Source organism: Nerophis ophidion, linkage group LG28 (genome assembly GCF_033978795.1).
Source record: "Nerophis ophidion isolate RoL-2023_Sa linkage group LG28, RoL_Noph_v1.0, whole genome shotgun sequence".
NCBI lineage: Eukaryota > Metazoa > Chordata > Actinopteri > Syngnathiformes > Syngnathidae > Nerophis > Nerophis ophidion.
Genome location: NC_084638.1, coordinates 699,669 through 725,961, shown reverse-complemented (window position 1 = coordinate 725,961; position 26,293 = coordinate 699,669). Strand labels below are relative to the sequence as shown.

The following is a 26,293-nucleotide window of genomic DNA, read 5'->3' as shown; positions in this document are numbered from 1 at the left end:
AAAAAATGGACAAAAAATGGACTAGATATTTGTTTCTAAGTACAAAAAACGAGGGAAGGTAAAAAAACACCTTTTACCCTCTTTTGTTTCTGTACTTAGAAAAAATCCAATAAATTGTTCTCCGTTTTTTTCTAAGTACAAAAAACGACAGAAGGTTAAAAAAAACAAAAAAACCTCCTTTTACCCTCTTTCCTTTCTGTACTTAGAAAAAAATCCAGAACTTTTTTCCCCGTTTTTTTTTTTAAGTACAAAAACAAGAGAGGGTAAAAACACCTCCTTTTACCCTCTTTCGTTTCTGTACTTTAAAAAAAATGGAGAAAAAAAGTATTGGATATTTTTTTCTAAGTACAAAAACGAGAGAAGGTAAAAAAACACCTTTTACCCTCTTTTGTTTCTGTACTTAGAAAAAATCCAAAAAAATTTTCTCCGTTTTTTTCTAAGTACAAAAACGAGAGAGGGTAAAAACACCTCCTTTTACCCTCTTTTGTTTCTGTACTTAGAAAAAAATCCAATAATTTTTCTCCAGTTTTGTTTTTCAAAAATGAGAGAAAAATAATAATAAAAAAAAACACCTCCTTTTACCCCCTTTCGTTTCTGTACTTAGAAAAAATCCAATACATTTTTCTCCGTTTTTTTCTAAGTACAAAAAATGAGAGAGAAGGTTAAAAAAACAGACAAAAATTTTTTTTTACCCTCTTTCGTTTCCGTATTGGATTTTTTTTCTAAGTACATAAAGGAAAGAGGGAAGGAGGTGTTTTTCTACTGAGAAAAAAAAATCAATACTTTTTTCTCCGTTTTTTTTCCAAGTACAAAAACGAGAGAGGGTAAAAACACTTCCCTTTTACCCTCTTTCGTTTCTGTACTTAGAAAAAATCCAATACTTTTTTCTTTGTTTTTTTCTAAGTACAAAAAACGAGAGAAGGTTAAAAAAAAACAACACCTTTTACCATTTTGTTTCTGTACTTGGAAAAAATCCAGAACTTTTTGCTCCATTTTTTTTTCCAAGTACAAAAAACGAGAGAGGGTAAAAACACTTCCTTTTACCCTCTTTCGTTTCTGTACTTAGAAAAAATCCAATACTTTTTAATCCATTTCTTTAAGGCTCCCAAAAAAAAAAAATCATGAATTATTTTTTAACACTTTTATGAGTGGGGCCCTTTTGGATCCCCAAGAGTTTTAGTGTTGTTGTTTTTAACTAATTGCTTAAATTAAATTAAAAAAAAATCAATATTATGAATTTTTTAAACTAATTAAGGCTCAAATAAAAGTTGGGTAAACAAAAACATAATGACTTATTTTTTAACACTTTTAAGAGTGGGGCCCTTTTTGTTTCTCAAAAAAAAAAAAAGTATTTATTTTTTAACGCCCTTTCCGGTCCCCAATATTTTTTTAAACTAAATGCTTAAAAAAATTTATGTTGTTATAATTTTTTTAATGTAATTAAGGCTCCAATAAGTGTTGGGTAAAAAAATATGTATGAATTATTTTTGAACACTTCTATGAATGGGGCCCTTTTTGATCTTCAAGAGTTTTAGTACTGTTGTTGTTTGTTTAACTAATTGGTTTAAAAAAAAAAATCAATGTCATTATGAATGTTTTACCTACTTAAGGCTCCAATAAAAGTTAGGTAAAAAAAAAATTGCATGATTTATTTTTTAACACTTTTATGAGTGGGGCCCTTTTCGGTCCCCAAGAGTTTTAGTGTTGTTTTTTTAACTAATTGCTTAAAACAAATTCCAAAATCAATGTTATTATGAATGTTTTACCTAATTAAGGCTCCAATAAGTGTTGGGTAAACAACTGTGTATGAATTAGTTTTGAACACTTTTATGAATGGGGCCCTTTTAGATCTTCAAGAGTTTTAGTACTGTTGTTGTTTTTTAACTAATTGGTTTAAAAAAAAAAAAAAAAATGTTATTAAGAATGTTTTACCTATTTAAGGCTCCAATAAAAGTTAAGTAGAAAAAAAAATGCATGACTTATTTTTGAACACTTTTATGAGTAGGGCTCTTTTCGGTCCTCAAGAGTTTTAGTTTTTTTTTTTTTTAAACTAATTTCTTAGTATGTTTTTTATATATCTATATCTATTTTATTATGATTTATTTTTACCTAATTAAAGCTCCAATAAGTGTTGGGTAAAAAAAAAAGTACGGCTTATTTTTTAACACTTTTATGAGTGGGGGTCCTTTTGGATCCCCAAGACTTCTAGTGGGATTTCATTTAAAAACTGGCATTGCTAAAAAAAAAAAAACATAATAAATTAAAATCAATGTTGTTATGAAATATTGACCTAATTAAGGCTCCAATATCTCTACATCAAATATTCCATTCTGAAGATTTTTTGGGGAACTATGGTTATGTTTTCACCATGAAAAAAAAAACTGGGTTTTTGTTGACAAAAAAGGCATAAAACATAAAAAAATGTATTTGTTATTTACTTTATATCTACAGATGGATCTGAAGTTGATCTAGAGGTTTAAGTGTTGGGTAAAAATGTATGACTTCTTTTTTAACACTTTTATGAGTGGGTCCCCAAGATCTGCTTTTTCAAACTGTTATTGCTCAAAAAATAATAATGAATTAAAATCAATGTTGTCATGAATTATTAACCTACTTAAGGCTCCAATTACCATATTTTTCAGAGTATAAATCGCTCCAGAGTATAAGTCGCACTTGCCGAAAATGCATAATGAAGACTGAAAACATATATAAGTCGCATTTTGGGGGGAAATGTATTTGATAAAACCCAACAGCAAGAACAGACATTTGAAAGGCAATTTCAAATAAAACAAGACTAGTGAACAACAGGCTGAATAAGTGTAGGTTATATGAGACATAAATAACCAACTGAGAAGGTGCCTGCTATGTTAACGTCTAGTCTCTTACGTGAATGAGATAAATATTATTATTTGATATTTTACGGTAATGTGTTCATAATTTCCCACGTAAGTCGCTCCTGAGTAATGGCCAAACTATGAAAAAAAAACTGTGACTTATAGTCCAAAAAATACGGTACTTCACATCAAATATTCCCCTTTAAATATTTTCCATAGCATGTTTTGCTATGTAAAAAAAAAAGTGTTTTTGTTGACAAAAAAGGCATAAAACATAAAAAACTAATTACTAACTTCATATGGACAGATGGATCTGAAGTTGATCTAGACCAGGGGTCACCAGCCCATAAGGACCAGATGAGTCGCCCGCTGGCCTGTTCTAAAAATAGCTCAAATAGCAGCACTTACCAGTGAGCTGCCTCTATTTTTTTAAATTGTATTTATATACTAGCAAGCTGGTCTCGCTTTGCGCGAAATTTTTAATTCTATAATTCAAATAGAATTTGAAAAGCCCAGAAAATATTTTAAAGACTTGGTCTTCACTTGTTTAAATACATTAATTTATTTTTTTACTTTGCTTCATATAACTTTCTGAAAGACAATTTTGGAGAAAAAATACAACCTTAAAAATGATTGTAGGATTTTTAAACACATTTACCTTTTTACCTTTTAAATTCCTTCCTCTTCTTTCCTGACAATTTAAATCAATGTTCAAGTAAATGTATTTTTTTTATTGTAAAGAATAATAAATACATTTATTTTAGCTTCTGTTTTTTCCGACAAAGAATATTTGTTAAATATTTCTTCAAACTTATTATGATGAAAATAAAATAAAAATATTCTGGCAAATTTAGAAAATCTGTAGAATCAAATTTAAATATTATTTCAAAGTCTTTTGAATTTCTTTTAAAATTTTTGTTCTGGAAAATCTAAAAGAAATAATGATTTGTCTGTTAGAAATATAGCTTGGTCCAATTTGTTATATATTCTAACAAAGTGCAGATTGGATTTTAACCTATTTAAAACACGTCATCAAAATTCTAAAATTAATCTTAATCAGGAAAAATGACTAATGATGTTCCATAAATCCTTTTTTTTCATTTTTTCAAAATGATTCAAATTAGCTAGTTTTTCTCTTCTTTTTTTCGGTTGAATTTTGAATTTTAAAGAGTCGAACTTGAAGATAAACTATGTTTCAAAATTTAATGTTCATTTTTTTTCCTGTTTTCTCCTCTTTTAAACCGTTTTTTTCGTCATTTATTCTCTACAAAAAAACTTCCGTAAAAGGAAAAAAAATGTACGACGGAATGAGAGACAAAAACACCCATTTTTTTTATAAACCGGTATATAGATTTATTTATTAAAGGTAAATTGAGCAAATTGGCTATTTCTGGCAATTTACATATTGTCATTTGTAAAAGTGTCTTTTAGTTGGTACTGCATCAGTTTTAGTTCCTCCACTGCACCTTTCTGTGCATGTGCCACCCACACTGTAAAAATTGAAAACGAAGTAAGATGAAATATCTCAAATAAGGCTGATATTTGCATATTTTCTGTCTGATACTCACTTGATTTTATGTTAGAGTGTTTTACTTGTTTTAAGTGTTTTGGTCCTAAATGATCTCAGTAAGATATTACAGCTTGTTGCTGAGATTTGATGACCTATACTGAGTAAAACATCCTTGAAACTATTTTTGTCCAAATGTCCAAAACACACCCATTAATGGTGCACAGGAAGGCGGGGAAGAAGAGGGGAAAAGGCGGCCAAAATGGTCAAAAGTCCCAATTTTGTCCAAAATACCTCCCTGGGTTCCAGTGTCGGATACAAAAAATGTCCAAAACGCACCCAGCAAAGTGACAAAAGTCGTCAAAAGTCCCCCAAAAATGTTCAGAACACTTACCCAGGAAATGGAACCCGGGTTTGATTTTTGAACATTTACAACATGTTATTTAAGTGTGTATCAAACTGGTAGCCCTTCGCATTAATCAGTACTTGAGAAGTAGCTTTTGGTTTCAAAAAGGTTGCTGACCCCTGATCTAGTTAGAACAACATTCTAAAAATTTAAAAAAAAAGTAAAAAAGTAAAAATCAATGTCATTATGATTGTTTTACCTAATTAAGGCTCCAATAAGTGTTCGGTAAAAAAATATGAATTATTTTTGAACACTTTTATGAATGGGGCCCTTTTTGATCTTCAAGAGTTTTAGTACTGTTGTTGTTTTTTTAACTAATTGGTTTAAAAAAAAAAAAAATCAATGTTATTATGAATATTTTACTTAATTAAGGCTCCAATAAAAGTAAGGTAAAAAAAAATGCATGACTTGTTTTTTAACACTTTTATGAGTGGGGCCCTTTTCAGTCCCCAAGAGTTTTAGTGTTGTTGTTTTTTTTTAACTAATTGCTGAAAACAAATTCAAAAATCAATGTTATTATGAATGTTTTACCTAATTAGGCTCTAATAAGTGTTGGGTAAAAAAAAAAATTCTTAATTATTTTTGAACACTTTTATGAATGGGGCCCTTTTTGATCTTCAAGAGTTTTAGTACTGTTGTTTTTTTAACTAATTGGTTAAAAAAAAATCAATGTTATTATGAATGTTTTACCTAATCAAGGCTCCAATAAGTGTTGGGTAGAAAAATATGTATGAATTATTTTTGAACACTTTTATGAATGGGGCCCTTTTTGATCTTCAAGTTTTAGTACTGTTGTTGTTCTTTTAACTAATTGGTTTAAAAAAAAAAAATCAATGTTATTATGAATATTTTACTTAATTAAGGCTCCAATAAAAGTAAGGTAAAAAAAAAATGCATGACTTATTTTTTAACACTTTTATGAGTGGGGCCCTTTTCGGTCCCCAAGAGTTTTAGTGTTGTTGTTTTTTTTTAACTAATTGCTGAAAACAAATTCAAAAATCAATATTATTATGAATGTTTTACCTAATTAGGCTCTAATAAGTGTTGGGTAAAAAAAAAAAATCTTAATTATTTTTGAACACTTTTATGAATGGGGCCCTTTTTGATCTTCAATAGTTTTAGTACTGTTGTTGTTTTTTAACTAATTGGTTTAAAAAAAATCTATGTTATTATGAATGTTTTACCTAATCAAGGCTCCAATAAGTGTTGGGTAGAAAAATATGTATGAATTACTTTTGAACACTTTTATGAATGGGGCCCTTTTTGATCTTCAAGAGTTTTAGTACTGTTGTTGTTTTTTTAACTAATTGGTTTAAAAAAAAAAAATTAATGTTATTATGAATATTTTACTTAATTAAGGCTCCAATAAAAGTTAGGTAGAAAAAAAAATGCATGACTTATTTTTGAAAACTTTTATGAGTGGGGCCCTTTTCGGTCCCCAAGAGTTTTAGTGTTGTTGGGGGTTTTTTAACTAATTGCTGAAAACAAATTCAAAAATCAATGTTATTATGAATGTTTTACCTAATTAGGCTCTAATAAGTGTTGGGTAGAAAAAAAATTCTTAATTATTTTTGAACGCTTTTATGAATGGGGCCCTTTTTGATCTTCAATAGTTTTAGTACTGTTGTTTTTTTAACTAATTGGTTAAAAAAAAATCAATGTTATTATGAATGTTTTACCTAATCAAGGCTCCAATAAGTGTTGGGTAGAAAAATATGTATGAATTATTTTTGAACACTTTTATGAATGGGGCCCTTTTTGATCTTCAAGTTTTAGTACTGTTGTTGTTCTTTTAACTAATTGGTTTAAAAAAAAAAAATCAATGTTATTATGAATATTTTACTTAATTAAGGCTCCAATAAAAGTAAGGTAAAAAAAAAATGCATGACTTATTTTTTAACACTTTTATGAGTGGGGCCCTTTTCGGTCCCCAAGAGTTTTAGTGTTGTTGTTTTTTTTTAACTAATTGCTGAAAACAAATTCAAAAATCAATATTATTATGAATGTTTTACCTAATTAGGCTCTAATAAGTGTTGGGTAAAAAAAAAAAATCTTAATTATTTTTGAACACTTTTATGAATGGGGCCCTTTTTGATCTTCAATAGTTTTAGTACTGTTGTTGTTTTTTAACTAATTGGTTTAAAAAAAATCTATGTTATTATGAATGTTTTACCTAATCAAGGCTCCAATAAGTGTTGGGTAGAAAAATATGTATGAATTACTTTTGAACACTTTTATGAATGGGGCCCTTTTTGATCTTCAAGAGTTTTAGTACTGTTGTTGTTTTTTTAACTAATTGGTTTAAAAAAAAAAAATTAATGTTATTATGAATATTTTACTTAATTAAGGCTCCAATAAAAGTTAGGTAGAAAAAAAAATGCATGACTTATTTTTGAAAACTTTTATGAGTGGGGCCCTTTTCGGTCCCCAAGAGTTTTAGTGTTGTTGGGGGTTTTTTAACTAATTGCTGAAAACAAATTCAAAAATCAATGTTATTATGAATGTTTTACCTAATTAGGCTCTAATAAGTGTTGGGTAGAAAAAAAATTCTTAATTATTTTTGAACGCTTTTATGAATGGGGCCCTTTTTGATCTTCAATAGTTTTAGTACTGTTGTTTTTTTAACTAATTGGTTAAAAAAAAATCAATGTTATTATGAATGTTTTACCTAATCAAGGCTCCAATAAGTGTTGGGTAGAAAAATATGTATGAATTATTTTTGAACACTTTTATGAATGGGGCCCTTTTTGATCTTCAAGAGTTTTAGTACTGTTGTTGTTTTTTTAACTAATTGGTTTAAAAAAAAAATCAATGTTATTATGAATATTTTACTTAATTAAGGCTCCAATAAAAGTTAGGTAGAAAAAAAAATGCATGACTTATTTTTCAACACTTTTATGAGTGGGGCCCTTTTTGGTCCCCAAGAGTTTTAGTGTTGTTGTTTTTTTTTAACTAATTGCTGAAAACAAATTCAAAAATCAATGTTATTATGAATGTTTTACCTAATTAGGCTCTAATAAGTGTTGGGTAAAAAAAAAAAATCTTAATTATTTTTGAACACTTATGAATGGGGCCCTTTTTGATCTTCAATAGTTTTGGTACTGTTGTTGTTTTTTAACTAATTGGTTAAAAAAAAATCAATGTTATTATGAATGTTTTACCTAATCAAGGCTCCAATAAGTGTTGGGTAGAAAAATATGTATGAATTATTTTTGAACACTTTTATGAATGGGGCCCTTTTTGATCTTCAAGAGTTTTAGTACTGTTGTTGTTTTTTTGACTAACTGGTTTAAAAAAAAATAATGTTATTAGGAATGTTTTACCTAATTAAGGCTCCAATAAAAGTTAGGTAAAAAAAAAAAAATGCATGACTTATTTTTTAACACTTTTATGAGTGGGGCCCTTTTCGGTCCCCAAGAGTTTTAGTGTTGTTGGTTTTTTTTTAACTAATTGCTGAAAACAAATTCAAAAATCAATGTTATTATGAATGTTTTACCTAATTAGGCTCCAATAAGTGTTGGGTAAAAAAAAAAATTCTTAATTATTTTTGAACGCTTTTATGAATGGGGCCCTTTTTGATCTTCAAGAGTTTTAGTACTGTTGTTTTTTTAACTAATTGGTTAAAAAAAAATCAATGTTATTATGAATGTTTTACCTAATCAAGGCTCCAATAAGTGTTGGGTAGAAAAATATGTATGAATTATTTTTGAACACTTTTATGAATGGGGCCCTTTTTGATCTTCAAGAGTTTTAGTACTGTTGTTGTTTTTTTGACTAACTGGTTAAAAAAAAAAAAAAATTTATTATGAATGTTTTACCTAATTAAGGCTACAATAAAAGTTAGGTAAAAAAAAAAAATGCATGACTTATTTTTTAACACTTTTATGAGTGGGGCCCTTTTTGGTCCCCAAGAGTTTGTGTTGTTTTTTTAACTAATTGCTTAAAACAAATTCAAAAATCAATGTTATTATGAATGTTTTACCTAATTAAGGCTCCAATAAGTGTTGGGTAAAAAAATATGTATGAATTATTTTTTAACACTTTTATGAATGGGGCCCTTTTTGATCTTCAAGTTTTAGTACTGTTGTTGTTTTTTTAACTAATTGGTTTGAAAAAAAAAATCAATGTTATTATGAATATTTTACTTAATTAAGGCTCCAATAAAAGTTAGGTAGAAAAAAAAATGCATGACTTATTTTTCAACACTTTTATGAGTGGGGCCCTTTTTGGTCCCCAAGAGTTATAGTGTTGTTGTTTTTTTTTTAAATTGTAATTGCTTGAGAAAAAAAAAAGATAAATTGAGTAATTTCTCATGGATAAATGTCCACAATTTGGGTGTTATTTAAACCACTAGTAAGTGAATTGAAGTGAAGTGAATTATATTTATATAGCGCTTTTCTCAAGTGACTCAAAGCGCTTTACATAGTGACACCCAATATCTAAGTTACATTTAAAGCAGTGTGGGTGGCACTGGGGGCAGGTGGGTAAAGTGTCTTGCCCAAGGACACAACGGCAGTGACTAGGATGGCACAAGCGGGAATCGAACCTGCAACCCTCAAGTTGCTGGCACGGCCACTCTACCAACCGAGCTATGCCAGATGTGACATTTGCTAGTGGAAGTCCCACTAAGGATGATGTTTACCTTCTGTGGGATCTGCCTGAAGGCCTGGAGGAACACCCTGGTGATGTCTTCTGGCATGTCCGGCACGGCACTGCCCAGAGTGAACACCACGAAGCCCCGCTCCCCAGACACCCATGGATCCAGGTCCTGTGGAGCGGGTGTGCACCGAGGTCAGAGTCTGGTTGGAGCGCTGAGGCCGTGGACACGTCTTACCGCTGGCAGGGGGTTCCTCACGTCGCAGTTGATGCCCCCCACGGGCACCATGTTGGGCATGAGCGGCCGCGGGAACTCCAGGGTGAAGTCGATCCTGTTGGCACATCACCCTGTGAGCGGGACTCAAGTAGTCCTGTTGGACTTTGCTGGGCCCTATCCCACATGACGTCTGAAGCTGTCCTATCTAGTCTTGAGCATGAAATAATGTCATATATAAATACAAGAAAGATGACTTCACACTTACGATCAAGACATGATAAGCCTGACGTGGGAACCAACTTTAGCCGTTCATGCTCATGACTCGATAGGACAAATCTAAGCTTCTCTGACAAGTGCTGTCCTACCTAGTCTTGAGGATGAACTAATGTCATGAATAACTACATGAAAGATGACTTTGTGCTTAAGTTTGAGACAAGGCACACACCTGAAATGTGAACCAAGCTGTTCATGCTCATGACTAGACAGGACAGCTCTAGACTTCTCAGACAAGAGCTGTCCTACCTAGTTTGGAGCATGAACTAATGTCATAAATAAATACATGAAAGACAACCTCGTGCTTAAGATCGAGACAAGGCACACGCCTGATATGTGAACAGGCTTTGATCGTTCATGCTCATGACTAGATAGGACAGCTCTAGACTTCTCAGACTAGAGCTGTCCTGCCTAGCCTTGAGCATGAACTAATGTCATATATAAATACAAGAAAGATGACTTCATGCTTACGATCGAGACAAGGCAGAAGCCTGATATGGGAACCAAGCCGTTCATGCTCATGACTAGATAGGACAGCTCTAGACTTCTTAGACAAGGGCTGTCCTACCTGAACTGATGTCATAAATAACTACATGAAAGATGACTTTGTGCTTAAGTTTGAGAAAAGGCACACGCCTGAAATGTGAACCAAGCTGTTTATGCTCATGACTAGATAAGACAGCTCTAGACTTCTCAGATGAGAGTTGTCCTACCTAGTTTTGAGCATGAACTAATGTCATAAATAAATAAATGAAAAATGACTTCCTGCTTAAGATCGAGACAAGACATAAGCCTGGTATGGGAACCGGCTTTAGTCTTTCATGGTCATGACTCGATAGGACAATTCTAAGCTTCTCAGACAAGAGCTGTCCTACCTAGTCTTGAGCATGAACTAATGTCATATATAAATACAAGAAAGATGACTTCACACTTACGATCAAGACATGATAAGCCTGACATGGGAACCAACTTTAGCCGTTCATGCTCATGACTCTATAGGACAAATCTAAGCTTCTTTGACAAGTGCTGTCCTACCTAGTCTTGAGGATGAACTAATGTCATGAATAACTACATGAAAGATGACTTTGTGCTTAAGTTTGAGACAAGGCACACACCTGATATGGGATCCAAGCTGTTCATGCTCATGACTAGATAGGAGAGCTCTAGACTTCTCAGACAAGAGCTGTCCTATCTAGTCTTGAGCATGAACTAATGTCATAAATAAATACATGAAAGACAACCTCGTGCTTAAGATCGAGACAAGGCACAAGCCTGATATGTGAACAGGCTTTGATCGTTCATGCTCATGACTAGATAGGACAGCTTTAGGCTTCTCAGACTAGAGCTGTCCTGCCTAGCCTTGAGCATGAACTAATGTCATATATAAATACAAGAAAGATGACTTCATGCTTACGATCGAGACAAGGCAGAAGCCTGATATGGGAACCAAGCCGTTCATGCTCATGACTAGATAGGACAGCTCTAGACTTCTTAGACAAGAGCTGTCCTACCTAGTTTTGAGCATGAACTGATGTCATAAATAACTACATGAAAGATGACTTTGTGCTTAAGTTTGAGAAAAGGCACACGCCTGAAATGTGAACCAAGCTGTTTATGCTCATGACTAGATAAGACAGCTCTAGACTTCTCAGATGAGAGCTGTCCTACCTAGTTTTGAGCATGAACTAATGTCATAAAAAAATACATGAAAAACAACCACGTGCTTAAAATCGAGACAAGGCAGAAGCCTGATATGGGAACCAAGCCGTTCATGCTCATGACTAGATAAGACAGCTCTAGACTTCTTAGACAAGGGCTGTCCTACCTAGTTTTGAGCATGAACTGATGTCATAAATAACTACATGAAAGATGACTTTGTGCTTAAGTTTGAGAAAAGGCACACGCCTGAAATGTGAACCAAGCTGTTCATGCTCATGTCTAGATAGGACAGCTCTAGACTTCTCAGATGAGAGTTGTCCTACCTAGTCTTGAGCATGAACTAATGTCATAAATAAATAAATGAAAAAATGACTTCCTGCTTAAGATCGAGACAAGACACAAGCCTGGTATGGGAACCGGCTTTAGTCTTTCATGCTCATGACTCGATAGGACAATTCTAAGCTTCTCAGACAAATGCTGTCCTACCTAATCTTGAGCATGAAGTAATGTCATCAATAAATACATGACAGATGACTTTGTGCTTAAGTTTGAGAAAAGGTACACGCCAGATATGGGATCCAAGCCGTTCATGCTCATGACTAGACCTGTCCTACCTAGTCTTGAGCATGAACTAATGTCATAAATAAAAACATGAAAGATGACTTCCTGCTTAAGATCGAGACAAGGCACACGCCTGATATGGGAACCTGGCTTCAGCCATTCATGCTCATATCTAGATAGAACAGCTCTAGGCTTCTAAGACAAGCGCTGTCCTACCTAGTCTTGAGCATGAACTAATGTCATAAATAAAAACATGAAAGATGACTTCCTGCTTAAGATCGAGACAAGGCACACGCCTGATATGGGAACCTGGCTTCAGCCATTCATGCTCATATCTAGATAGAACAGCTCTAGGCTTCTAAGACAAGCGCTGTCCTACCTAGTCTTGAGCATGAACTGATGTCATAAATAACTACACGAAAGATGACTTTGTGCTTAAGTTTGAGACAAGGCACACGCCTGATATGGGAACCAAGCCGTTCATGCTCATGACTAGACAGGACAGCTCTAGACTTCTCAGACGAGAGCTGTCCTACCTAGTTTTGAGCATGAACTAATGTCATAAATAAATACATGAAAGACGACCTCGTGCATAAGATCAAGACAAGGCACACGCCTGATATGTGAACCGGCTTTACCTGTTCATGATCATGACTAGATAGGACAGCTAGAAGTTTCTCAGGCTATAGCTGTCCTAACTTGTCCTCAAACATAAACAAGTTTGCTGGCATGAGAGGCAAAAGAAACATCTTGAATGCTGACCTTGGCCCTTCCTTACCTGTGCAGCCAGATGGCTGAGTCTGCCAACACCTCGGCCACACCCACGTCTTTGTTGAGGAACTGAGCGGCTATGCGGTCAAAGTGCCAGTACACAACTCGGCACAGCAGCGGCTCCAGCGCACTCACCTGTGGGTGAAGGCTGCGGTGAGTCACACATTTCACAAGTCAGGGCTGTCCATAGGAACAATTGGAAACAACGAGCAAACAGTTGCTGTCATGAACAACAATGCATTTTCTACCGCTTGTCCCTATTGCACCTAAGAGAAGCGTTAGGAAAATGCCGCAAATTGTTCAAATACTGCTTCTTGGAAATGACTGCACTGTCACGAATAAAGAAAAGGAGGACTTACTTGAAAGAAGTTTGCAGGTAATATTTAGTGGCGGTCATTTGGGCCAGTGATGGGTCCGTCGCGAACGAGAGTCTGCTCGCGATCCAATGCCATTTTTTAAAAAGCCGATCTTTGCTAAATCCTCATTTTTGTTGAGTGATGTTTCCTTGATTTAGTTCTTCCACAGATGAAAATGGGTCTTTTATTTAACATATTATATATATGTATATATATGTATTATATATATGTATATATATGTATATATATGTATATATATGTATATATATGTATATATATGTATATATATGTATTTATGTACATGTTAAGTTATGTATATTTATTAGGCCGTATGAATACTATACACACGCTATATATTCTTTTTTTTTTCACATTAGATACTTGCAAATCTTTTTTTTCTTTTTACTTGCAAATCGTTTTTTTACTTGCAGAAAATGGTTGTATTTTTTTTACTTGCAATTATTTTTTTTAATTGAAGAACATTTTTTTTTACATGCAAATGTTTTTTTTACTTGCAGAAAAAAAAAATTTTACTTGCAAATGTTTTTTTTACTTAAATAACTTTTTTTTCTTTTTTACTTTCAAGTATTTTTAAGTGAAGAAAATTGTTTTTTTACTAGCAGAAATTTTTTTTTTTTACTTGCAATATTTATTTTATTTGAAGAAAAGTGTTTTTTTACTTGAAAATATTTTTTTTACTTGCACAAATTGTTTTGTTTTTTTTTGCTTGCAAATCATTTTTAATTGAAGAAAATAGTTTAATTGCAAATGTTTTTGTTTTTTTTACTTAAAATACGTTTTTTTATTTGAAGAAAATAGTTTTTTACTTGCAGAAAATTTTTGTCTTTTTTACTCGCAATTCATTTTTTAATTGAAGAAAATAGTTTTTTTTTAATAGCAGAATTTTTTTATTATTTGCAATTCATTTTTTTAATTGAAAAAAATAGTTTTGTTTTACTTAGAGAAAATTGTTTTTTTTTTACTTGCAATTATTTTTTTAAGTGAAGAACATTTTTTTTTTTACTTGCAATTCATTTAAGTGAAGAAAGTTTTCTTTTTTACTTGCAGAAAATTGTTGTTTTTTTACTTGCAATGAATTTTTTTGATTGAGGAATAAAATATATTTTACTTGCAGGAAATTGTTTTTTTAACGTGCAAATGTTTTAACGTGCTTGTAGAAAATTGTTTTATTTTTTCGACTTGCAATTAATTTTTTTAATTGAAGAAAATTGTTTTACTGGCGATTTTTTTTTACTTGCAGAATTTTTTTTGCAATTCATTTTCTTATATGAAGAAAATTATTTTTTATTTGCAAATGTTTTAATTTTTACTTGCAAAAAATGGTTTCAATTTTTCTACTTGCAATTCACTTTTTTATTTGCAGAAAATATTTTCTTTTACTTGCAGAACTTTTTGTTTTTACTCACAATTCATTTATTTAATTGAAGTAAATTGTTTTTTTACTTGCAAATTATTTTTTTTTTTTACTTGAATTTTTTTTTTCTTGCAATTAATTTTTTTAATTGAAGAAAATTGTTTTTTTTTACTTGCAAATGTTTTCATTTTTACTTGCAGAAAATTGTTTTATTTTTTCTCCTTGAAATTAATTTTTTAAATTGAAGATAATTGTTTTTATTACTTGCAAATTTTTTTTTTTTTTTTACTCTCAATTAATTTTTTTAATTGAAGAAAATTGTTTGTTTTTTAACTTGAAAAATGCTTTTTTTGTATTTGCAGAAAATTGTTCCATTTTGTTTTACTAGCAATTATTTTTTAAACGGAGCAATTGTGGGAGAAGGTCCTTCAGTTATTTCTAATTAATTTGCAAAAAACTCTAAATATATTTATTTCACATTGTCTTTATGGTGTATTGCGTGTAGAATTTTGAGGACACAATTGAAGAAAATTGTTTTATGCTGTAACATAAAATGTGGAAATAGTGACGACACTGTATAGATATTTAACTTAATTTTAACACTTGAATGACTAAAGACCCTTTTAGGTACCTGGGAACTTAAACATTCACCAACATTGAGGGGAACCCTGATGGTTTTGAAAATAAAAATATATGAGAATGACCCCCGCGGCGCTTAATAGAAGAAGTTTGGACAAAGGGACTTATAAAGCATGACATAATAAATGAGTTTGACGTGACGCACTCACCACGGTGTTGAGGACTCTTTGTTTGAAGTCCATCTTGTCTGTGAAACCAGTGAAGAAGCGAGGCACGTACGAAGGCGGCGACGGGCATCCTGCAGACTGCATATCCAGGAAACAGGGAATTCCTCTCAGAATATTAATATTGGGGATACCTAAGAAGAATATGGTAGTGAGAGCGTTTAAAGAGCCAAAACAAAAGCCATCCTGTTGCTGCGACTTTTACCTAGTTTGCGAGCGATTAGGACGCCTGTAGGCAACATGGGGTCTGTCAGGACGGCGTCAAAGCCCTGCCGGGTGAGAAGGTGTTACACATCATTCTATGGAGTGAAAATACTGCAACAAACACACAAAAATGTTTTTACTCAAATAAATTAATAATTTTCTGCAAGTAAAATAACAATTCGCAAGTATAAACTTACAGGTTAACTTACAGGTTGAGCTTGTTTTCCTTCTCTTCTGGCCGTCATTTTGCTTCTAAAAATTGTTTTTTTTACATGCAAAAAATGTTTTTTATTTGAAGAGAATATTTTTATTTTTAACTGGAAGAAAATTGTTTTTATTTGCTTATCGTTTTTTTTTTTAATTAAAGAAATAGTTTTTTTATTTTGCTCGCGTAAAAATGTTTTCTTTTTACTTGTGAATCATTTTTATAGTTAAAAAAATATTTTTTGTATATTATATTTTTTTTTAGAATTAAAGATAATATATTTTTTTACTCACTAATTGTTTTTATACTTGCAGAAAATACTTTTTAACTTGCAAATTATTTTTTGATTTAAAGTAGAACGTTTTTACTTGCAAGTTGTTTTTTTACTTGCAAAAACAATATATATATATATATATATATATATATATATATATTTTACTTGAAGATTTGATATTTTTAATAGCAAACATTTTTTTTACTTGAGGAAATGTTTTTAATTATTATTTGTGAATCGTATTTTAATGGAAGAAAATGTTTTTCTTATCACTTTTGAACAATTTTTTTACTTGCAGAAAATAGTTCTTTACATGCAAATATTTTTTTTATTTGCGAAAAATATTTTTTTTATTTGCGAAAAATATTTTTTTTACTTGAAAAAAATTGTTTCTATACTTGCAAATTGTTTTTTGATTGAAGGAAACCGTTTTTATTACTTTTATTTTTTTTTTTTACTTGCAGAACATTTTTTTTTACTTTGTGATAGTTTTTATATTTGAAGAATTGTTTTTTAAACTTGCAAATTATTTTTTGACTTGAAGAATTTTTTTTTATTGCTAGTCATTTTATTAATTGGATAAAATTGTTGTTTTACTTGCGAATCTTTTATTTCATTAAAGAAATTTGTTTTCATATTAACAAATAATTTCTTTTTCTTAAAGACATGTTTTACATCATCAAATCATTTTTCAATTAATAATAAAAAGTGTTTTTATACTTACAGAATTTTTTTTTACTTGTTTTTTTAATTATAGAAATGTTTACATTTTTTTCTTTGCAATTTTTTTTAATCGAAGGGAATTTTTTTTTTTTACTTGCAGGATTTTTTTTAAATTCCAAATAATGTATTTACTTGCAGAAAATTGTTTTTTTATTTGCAAATGTTTTCTTTAAATTGAAGAAACATGTTTTATACTTAAGGATATTTTTTACTATTGAAGAAAATTGTTATTTTTTACTTGCAAATCATTTTCTTAGTTTAAGAAAAATGTTTTTTTACTTGCAGAAAATATTTTTTCTCTGAAATATTTTTTTTAATTAAGAAAAAAACTATTATTACTTGCAAATCTTTTTTTTACCTGAAGAAAATTGTTTCTATACTTGCAAATTGGTTTTTGATTGAAGAAAATAGTTTTTATTACTTTTCTATTTTTTTTTAACTTGCATAAAATATTTTTGTTACTTTGGAATTGTCTTTTTATTTGAATAATTGTTCTATATTTTTTTACTTGCAAATAATTATTTGACTTGAAGAAAATTGTTTTTTATTTGCTAGTCGTTTTATTAATTTAATAAAATTGTTGTTATCCTTGCAAATCTTTTGTTTCATTGAAGAAAATTATTTTCATACTAACAAATCGTTTTTTTTCTTAGACATTTTATTTGCAAATCATTTATCAATTAAGGAAAATAGTTTTTATACTTCCAGAAAATAGTTTTTTTTTAACTATGAAAATGTTTTTATTTTTTACTTGCATTTTTTTTTTTAAATCGAAGGAAATGTTTTTTTGGTTTTTTTTTGGAGAAAATAGTTTTTTCTTTACTTGCAATTTTTTTTTTAAATTGAAGAACATCTTTTTATACTTGCGAATCTGTTTTTTTTTTAATTTTAAGAAAATTGTTTTTTTTTAACTAGCAAATAATTTTACTTAAAGAAAATTGTTTTTTACTGGCAAATTTTAAGTGAGGAAAATATTTATTTTACTCGCAAATTTTTTGATTAAGGAAAATTGTTTTTAATACTTGCAAATTGTCTTCCTTTCAGAAAATCGTTTTTTTTACTTGGCAATCGTTTTTCTTGTTATCCTTGCAAATCTTTTCTTTCATTGAAGAAAATTGTTTTTATACTAACAAATCTTTTTTTGTTAGACATTTTACTTGCAAATCATTTATCAATAAAGGAAAATTGTTTTTATACTTCCAGAAAATATATATTTTTTAAATTATAGAAATATTTGTATTTTTTTACTTGCGATTTTTTTTAAATCGAAGGAAACGTTTTTTTTTCTTGCAGATTTTTTTTAAACTTGCGAATCATTTTTTTTACTTGCAGAAAATAGTTTTTTCTGTAGTTGCAATTTTTATTTTAAATTGAATTAAAATAATAAAAAATAAAAAATAAAAAAAATTTTAAACCCAGATTTAAATTTTTAAATATGTTTTTTTTTATTTTAAGAAAATTGTTTTTTTTTAACTAGCAAATATTTTTTTTAAAGAAAATTGTTTTATTACTGGCAAATTTTAAGTGAGGAAAAATTTTTTTTTTACTCGCAAATTTTTGGATTGAACTAAATTGTTTTTATAAACTTGTGAATCGGTTCTTTTACTTCAGAATGTTTTTTTTTTAACCTGGCAAATGTTTTTAATTTTTTTACTTGCGTTTTTTTTTTCTTGCAGTATTTTTTTTAAACTTGCGAATCATTTTTTTACTTGCAGAAAATTGTTTTTTCTTTACTCGCAATTTTTTTTTAAATTGAAGAACATGTTTTTATACTTGCGAATCTGTTTTTTTTTTTTATTGAAGAAAATTGTTGTTTTTTTAACTAGGAAATAATTTTCTTAATTAAATAAAATTGTTTTTTACTGGCAAAAAATTTTTTTTTAATTGAGGAAAAACATATTTTTTTTTACTCGAAAATCATTTTTTGATCGAAGAAAATGGTTTTTTTTTACCTGCGAATCGTTTTTTACTTGAATAAAATAGTTTTTTTTTTAACTTGCCAATCTTTCTTTTAATTTGAAGACAAAACGTTTTTTTTTACTTGCAAATCATGTTTTAACTTGAAGAAAATACATTTTATTTTAATCGTTTGATTAATTGGATAAAATTGTTTATTAGCAAATATTTTTTTAATTAAGGTAAATAGTTTTTTACTTACGGAAAATTGTTTTCTTTTACTTGCGATTTTTTTTTTTTTTTTTTTACTGTACGAAATGGGGTTTTTTTTTGCGAGATTTTTTTTTTCCACTTGCGAAACGTTTTTTTACTTATAGAAAATTGTTCTCATGCTTGAGAATTGTTTTTTTGACTTGCGTAAAATACTCAAGAATCGTCAAAACACATTTGTGTGTTTGCAGAGTTTCGCCAGTCCGTGTGAGTGCAACACAACAACATCGCTCCAAGACAAACAATGCAAGTGTGAGGCTTCACCTGCTGACCCAGATGTGCGATCAGGCTGTCGTTGAACAGAAGACTCTCTGCCACGTTGTGGATCATTTCCATAATCCGTGAAATCTGTGCAAACTTTTTCTGCATTCTCTCCAGGAAAGGCTGCGTGGACTTGAGCAGCATGTCTTTGTTGGCGGACAGCATAGACTCAACATGGGTCTTGTCGTACGGCACCGGGTAGGTCAGAGTGTGGTAGTGCTCCCCCGGGCCCATCTGCATGCTGATCTCCGGGATCACCACCGTGACCTGGTGTCCGCGCCGACCCATTTCCTGTGCGACGGCCTTGATGGCGATCCAGTGACTCCCGTCCATGGGCACCACCAGAAGTTTCCCCAGGTATGACGAAGCAGCGTGACCGGGGCGGTTGTTCCGGCTGGATCCACTGGTCTGGTCCGCAGCGCCGGTCAAGTTTAGCAGCAGGAGCACGCACGTTCCTACCAAGGTCCACATTGTTGTCCTCTCCTGTGCAGGCAGCTCACACAACTATGTGTGTGTGGGCGGGGGGAGGGGGAGGGGAAAGTGCTTCCAACACGCCCATAAAGGCAGTGATTTTCCCAGCTTTTAGTGCGCTGCTACGTCAGTGGTTCACCTCGGGACACCCTTGGCTCTCCAAGTACCTGCATAAAGGGGAACATTATCACAATTTCAGAAAGGGTTAAAACTAGGGATGCACCGATTAATCGGTCACCGAATATATTCGGCCGAATATGTCAAAAAAAGCCACATTCGGCCTTCGGTGGAATGAGTTAAAAACAAGGCCAAATAGTGGCGTGTGACGCAAGTTTTTGACACGGTGACGCAATCAACCAACGTGCAGTGACGTTGGGATATGTTGTGTACCTGTATAAGTGTATGAGGTTACAATGTTGTGTACCTGTATAAGTGTATGAGGTTACAATGTTGTGTACCTGTATAAGTGTATGAGGTTACAATGTTGTGTACCTGTATAAGTGTATGAGGTTACAATGTTGTGTACCTGTATAAGTGTATGAGGTTACAATGTTGTGTACCTGTATAAGTGTATGAGGTTACAAGCACACACTTATTGAGATTTAGTGGGTTCTCTGTTTACATCAGGGGTGCCCACACTTTTTCTGCAGGCAGGCTACTTTTCAATTGACCAACTGGAGGGGATCTACCTCATTTATATATATCATTTATATTTATTTATTTATGAAAGAGACCTTTTTGTAAACAAGTTAAATGTGTTTAATGATAATACAAGCATGTGTAACACATATAGATGTCTTTCTTTTACGAAGACAAGAATATAAGTTGGTGTATTACCTGATTCTGATGACTTGCATTGATTGGAATCAGACAGTAATGATGATAACGCCCACATTTTCAAATGGAGGAGAAAAAAAGTGGTCCTTTCTGTACAATACCACATGAAAGTGGTTGGTTTTTGGCATCTAATTCATCCAGCTTCCATACACTTTACAAGAAAAACATTGGCGGCAAATTCCGTAGCTTGCTTGATTGACATTCACGGCACCCGAGGGTCTTGTGAGATGACGCTGGCTGCTGCCACTTCATTATTATGAAAAAATGACAGAGAGGAAGGCGAGAAACACTTTTTTTTTCAACAGACTTTCGCGCCGTCCCTTCCGTCAAAACTCTAAAGGCCGACTGCACATTTCCTATCTTCACAATAAAAGCCCTGCTTCATGCTGCCTGCGCTAACAAAATAAGAGTCTTAGAAAGCTGGCGTGCACAAGTGATGTGCACGCCAGCTTTCTGAGGGATCGCTTGTGCACGCCAGTTTTCCGAGACTCTGTATTTAGTTAGCGCAGGCAGCATGAAGCAGGGCTTTTATTGTGAAGATAGGAAATGTGCAGTCGGCCTTTAGAGTTTTGACGGAAGGTACGGCGCGAGAGTCTGTTGAAATAAAAAGTGTTTCTCGCCTTCCTCTCGGTCATATTTTCATAATAATGATCTTGCAGCAGCCAGCGTCATCTCACAAGACCCTCCGGTACCGTGAATGTCATTTAAGTGACGTCTTGGTGAAGATTGATGATCACTCATTTTTAGGTCTATTTTTTTTAAAAGCCTGGCTGGAGATCGACTGACACACCCCCCGCGGTCGACTGGTAGCTCGCGATCGACGTAATGGGCACCCCTGGTTTACATTATTAGCCTGTTGTGTAGGCTACCTGTATAAGTGTATGAGGTTACAATGTTGTGTACCTGTATAAGTGTATGAGGTTACAAGCACACACTTATTGAGATTTAGTGGGGCCTCTGTTTACATTATTAGCATATCTACTGTGGCTAAGCAGACTTTTGCCACAAGGACAATAATTCATTTGTTGTGGGTTTATCCACTTTAATGCACTTTATTTTTTTTTGGAATGCATGTTTTGTTTGAAGGCCTAATATAAATGAAAAACTTTGTGCTTTTTTTCAAAAGCCACGGCTACTGGAATATTTAAAAATGTCAACATTCAATAAAAAAAATACTTCATTTGAAAAACATGTCTAAATATTTATTCTAGGCTATTTATGCAATATTAAAAAAAATTGTGAAAAACTGCATTCATTATTCGGTATTCGGCCAAGCGTTTAAATGTTATCCGGCTTCGGCTTCGGCGACAAATTTTCATTTCGGTGCATCCCTAGTTAAAACCAAAGTATTTTTCTAAATTTTACCCATCATAGAATATCCTGAAAAAAGGCTTTAAAGTGCCTGATTTTCGCTATCTGTAAATCCATCCGTCCATTTTCCTGTGACGTCACATGGTGACGCCAATACAAACAAAAGTGGCGGATAGAACAGCAGGATAGAACAGCAAGATATAGCGACATTAGCTCGCGTTCAACAGATTACGCATGTATTGAAACGGATGGTTGGAGTGTGGAGGCAGATAGCGAAAACGAAACTGAAGCTATTGGGCGATCGCCTTCTAACCAACGATTGCATCTTTTGACCACTGGAGCAACTTAAAGGGGAACATTATCAGCAGACCTATGTAAGCGTCAATATATACCTTGATGGTGCAGAAAAAAGACCATATATTTTTTTTAACCGATTTCCAAACTCTAAATGGGTGAATGTTGGCGAATTAAACGCCTTTCTGTTCATCGCGCTGGAGGCGATGACGTCAGAACGTGATGTCGCCCAGGTAACACAGCCGCCATTTTCATTTTCGACACATTGTAAACATTGGGTCTCAGCTCTGTTATTTTCCGTTTTTTTTACTATTTTTTGGAACCTTGGAGACATCATGCCTGGTGGGTGTGTTGTCGGAGGGTGTAACAACACTAACAGGGAGGGATTCAAGTTGCACCACTGGCCCCAAGATGCCAAAGTGTCTGCCGCCAGAGTTTGTTGATGTTGACTTATGTGCATATCAGATATATTTGGTCGCGGCGTGACTGCCAGCTAATCGATGCTAACATGCTACGCTAATCGATGCTAACATGCTATTTACCGGCAGTGCTAAAGCAGACATGGCACAGAGATGTATGGATAACCTGCAGATGCATTTGCAACGATAGTCAACAAAATCACAAAGGTGAGTTTTGTTGATGTTGACTGCCAGCTAATCGATGCTAACAGGCTACGCTAATCGATGGTAACATGCTAATTACCGGCGGTGCTAAAGCAGACATGGCACAGAGATGTATGGATAACCTGCAAATAAATTTGCAATGATAGTCAACAAAATCACAAAGGTGAGTTTTGTTGATGTTGACTGCCAGCTAATCGATGCTAACATACTATTTACCGGCGGTGCTAAAGCAGACATGGCACAGAGATGTATGGATAACCTGCAAATGCATTTGCAACGATAGTCAACAAAATCACAAAGGTGAGTTTTGTTGATGTTGACTGCCAGCTAATCGATGCTAACAGGCTACGCTAATCGATGGTAACATGTTAATTACCGGCGGTGCTAAAGCAGACATGGCACAGAGATGTATGGATAACCTGCAAATAAATTTGCAATGATAGTCAACAAAATCACAAAGGTGAGTTTTGTTGATGTTGACTGCCAGCTAATCGATGCTAACATGCTATTTACCGGCGGTGCTAAAGCAGACATGGCACAGAGATGTATGGATAACCTGCAGATGCATTTGCAACTATATTACATTTCCTTCCACCCACATTTAATGCGAAACAAACACTTACCAATCGACGGATGTAAGTTGCTAAAGTGTCACGAGATGCGAAAGTCCTAATCGTTTGGTCCACACATTTTACCGGCGATGCTAACGCAGCTATTCGGCCATGCTATGGCTATGAATAGCGTCAATAGCTATTCACTCAATAGCTTCAGTTTCTTCTTCAATACTTTCATACTCCAACCATCTGTTTCAATACATGCGTAATCTGTTGAATCGCTTAAATCGCTGAAATCTGAGTCTGAATCCGAGCTAATGTCTCTATATCTTGCTGTGGTATTCCCATTGTTTGTTTACATTGGCAGCACTGTATGACGTCACAGGGAAATGGATAGTAGTTTCGAAGATAGCGAAAATAAGGCACTTTAAAGCTTTATTTAGGGATATTCCGAGACCGGTAAAATTTTGAAAAAAACATAAAAAAATACAACAAGCCACTGGGAACTAATTTTTATTGTTTTTAACCCTTTTGAAATTGTGATAATGTTCCCCTTTAAATCTGTCGATTGGTAAGTGTTTGTTTGGCATTAAATGTGGGTGGAGGGTAAGGCTGGATGCAAATATAGCTACAAATGTACATACAGCTAGCCTAAAGAGCATGCTAGCATCGATTAGCTGGCCGCGACCAAATATGTCTGATTAGCACATAAGTCAATAACATCAACAAAACTCACCTTTGTGACTTCGATGACTTTATCGTTGGAAATGCATCTGCAGGTTATCCATACATCTCTGTGCCATGTCTGTCGTAGCATCGCCGGTAAAAACCAAACGAGGGACTTTCGCATCTCTTGACACTGGAGCAACCTCAATCCGTCGATTGGTAAGCGTTTGTTTGGCATTAAATGTGGGTGGAGGGAAAGGCTGGATGCAAATATAGTTACAAATGTACATACAGCTAGCGTAAATAGCATGTTAGCATCGATTAGCTGGCCGTGACCAAATATGTCTGATTAGCACATAAGTCAATAACATCAACAAAACTCACCTTTGTGATTTCGTTTACTTTATCGTTGGAAATGCATCTGCTTTGAGTGTCGCAGGGTATCCGTACATCTCTGTGCCACGTCTGTCGTAGCATCGCCGGTAAAAACCAAACGAGGGACTTTCGCATCTCTTGACACCGGAGCAACTTAAATCCGTCGATTGGTAAGTGTTTGTTTGGCATTAAATGTGGGTGGAGGGAAAGGCTGGATGCAAATATAGCTACAAATGAGGCATAACGATGCAATGTGTATATACAGCTAGCCCAAGTGGCATGTTAGCGTCGATTAGCATGCCGTGCTAATCGATGCACATTTTACGTAAATCAACTTGAATCCGTCCCTGACGAGGCATGATGTCTCCAAGGTACCGGAAAACAGTCGAAAAAACGGAAAATAACAGAGCTGATTTGACGGTATAGCTTGGTTGGTAGAGTGGCCGTGCCAGCAACCTGAGGGTTGCAGGTTCGATTCCCGCTTCCGCCATCGTAGTCACTGCCGTTGTGTCCTTGGGCAAGACACTTTACCCACCTGCTCCCAGTGCCACCCACACTGGTTTAAATGTAACTTAGATATTGGGTGTCACTATGTAAAGTGCTTTGAGTCACTAGAGAAAAGCGCTATATAAATATAATTCACTTCACTTGTGTGTAACGTATTTGAGAAAATGGCGTTGACTACCAAGGTGACATCACGTTTTGACGTCATCGCTCCGAGAGCAAATAATAGAAAGGCGTTTAATTCGCCAAAATTCACCCATTTAGAGTTCGGAAATGGGTTGAAAAAATATAAGGTCTTTTTTCTGCAAAATCAAGGTATATATTGACGCTTACATAGGTCTGCTGATAATGTTCCCCTTTAAAGACCTACTGAAGCCCACTACTAGCCACCACACAGTCTGATAGTTTATATATCAATGATGAAATATTAACATTGCAACACATGCCAATATGGCCGCTTTAGTTTACTAAATTACAATTTTAAATTTCCCGCTGAGTTTCCTGTTGAAAACGTCGCGGAATGATGACGCGTGTTTGTGACGTTGTTGGTTTTAGCCCAGCACCACTTACGGCTAAAAGTCGTCTCTTTTCATCGCATAATTACACAGTATTTTGGACTTCAGTGTTGCTGAATCTTTTGCAATTTGTTCAATTAATAATGGAGACGTCAAAGAAGAATGATGTTGGTGGATTGCGGCTGCCTTTAGCAACCCATACACAACCGGCGTTTCTTTGTTTGTTGTGAAGCTTTAGCGAACATGTTTCTCTAACACATTTCAACCAGCAAGTTTTTGGATGGGAAAATTGTGATATTGAGTCGGCTCTTACCGGAGACTTGAGCGGATTATGCGACCTCCTCCTGCAGCTGTCAAAAAGGCAGCTGTGATCTTGGCTCCTCGGCTTCTCTCAGAGACACTGGCGTTCTCCGCAGCCCTCCGACTTTCAGGTATGACTTTATAATCTCACTAAAACACTTAACACAATTATCGGATAAGGGATTTTCCAGAATTCCATCCATCCATCTTCTTCCGCTTATCCGAGGTCGGGTCACGGGGGCAACAGCCTAAGCAGGGAAGCCCAGACTTCCCTCTCCCCAGCCACTTCGTCTAGCTCTTCCCGGAGGATCCCAAGGCGTTCCCAGGCCAGCCGGGAGACATAGTCTTCCCAACGTGTCCTGGGTCTTCCCCGTGGCCTCCTACCGGTCGGACGTGCCCTAAACACCTCCCTAGGGAGGCGTTCGGGTGGCATCCTGACCAGATGCCCGAACCACCTCATCTGGCTCCTCTCGATGTGAAGGAGCAGCGGCTTTACTTTGAGTTCCTCCCGGATGGCAGAGCTTCTCACCCTATCTCTAAGGGAGAGACCTGGAAACTCATTTGGGCCGCTTGTACCCGTGATCTTATCCTTTCGGTCATGACCCAAAGCTCATGACCATAGGTGAGGATGGGAACGTATATCGACCAGTAA

The 26,293-nt window shown here is 33.7% G+C and overlaps 2 protein-coding genes across 5 annotated transcripts in view; one reads left to right on the top strand and one right to left on the bottom strand.

Annotated features, from left to right (window-relative positions):
- Positions 1-26,293, bottom strand: part of LOC133544891 (UDP-glucuronosyltransferase 1A1-like) — a 118,167-nt gene that overhangs the window by 65,865 nt on the left and 26,009 nt on the right. For both annotated transcript variants that reach the window (XM_061890122.1, XM_061890121.1), the window contains 6 exons: positions 19,195-19,829; positions 15,564-15,627; positions 15,344-15,492; positions 12,832-12,959; positions 9,582-9,675; positions 9,390-9,515 (listed from right to left, as the gene is read on the bottom strand). In XM_061890122.1, the coding sequence (XP_061746106.1) occupies positions 9,390-9,515; positions 9,582-9,675; positions 12,832-12,959; positions 15,344-15,492; positions 15,564-15,627; positions 19,195-19,662 (1,029 nt within the window). In that variant the 5' untranslated portion in view covers positions 19,663-19,829. The remainder of the gene's footprint in view (positions 1-9,389; positions 9,516-9,581; positions 9,676-12,831; positions 12,960-15,343; positions 15,493-15,563; positions 15,628-19,194; positions 19,830-26,293) is intronic.
- Positions 12,716-26,293, top strand: part of si:ch211-227n13.3 (uncharacterized) — a 33,662-nt gene continuing 20,084 nt past the window's right edge. The window contains exons 1-3 of one of the 3 annotated variants that reach the window (XM_061890127.1): positions 12,716-12,977; positions 19,122-19,182; positions 19,309-19,548. In XM_061890127.1, coding sequence (XP_061746111.1) covers positions 19,523-19,548 — 26 coding nt within the window. In that variant the 5' untranslated portion in view covers positions 12,716-12,977; positions 19,122-19,182; positions 19,309-19,522. Of the gene's footprint in view, positions 12,978-13,022; positions 13,201-19,121; positions 19,549-26,293 lie in introns of those variants that run through there. The other 2 variants (XM_061890125.1, XM_061890126.1) reach the window with 2 other exon arrangements.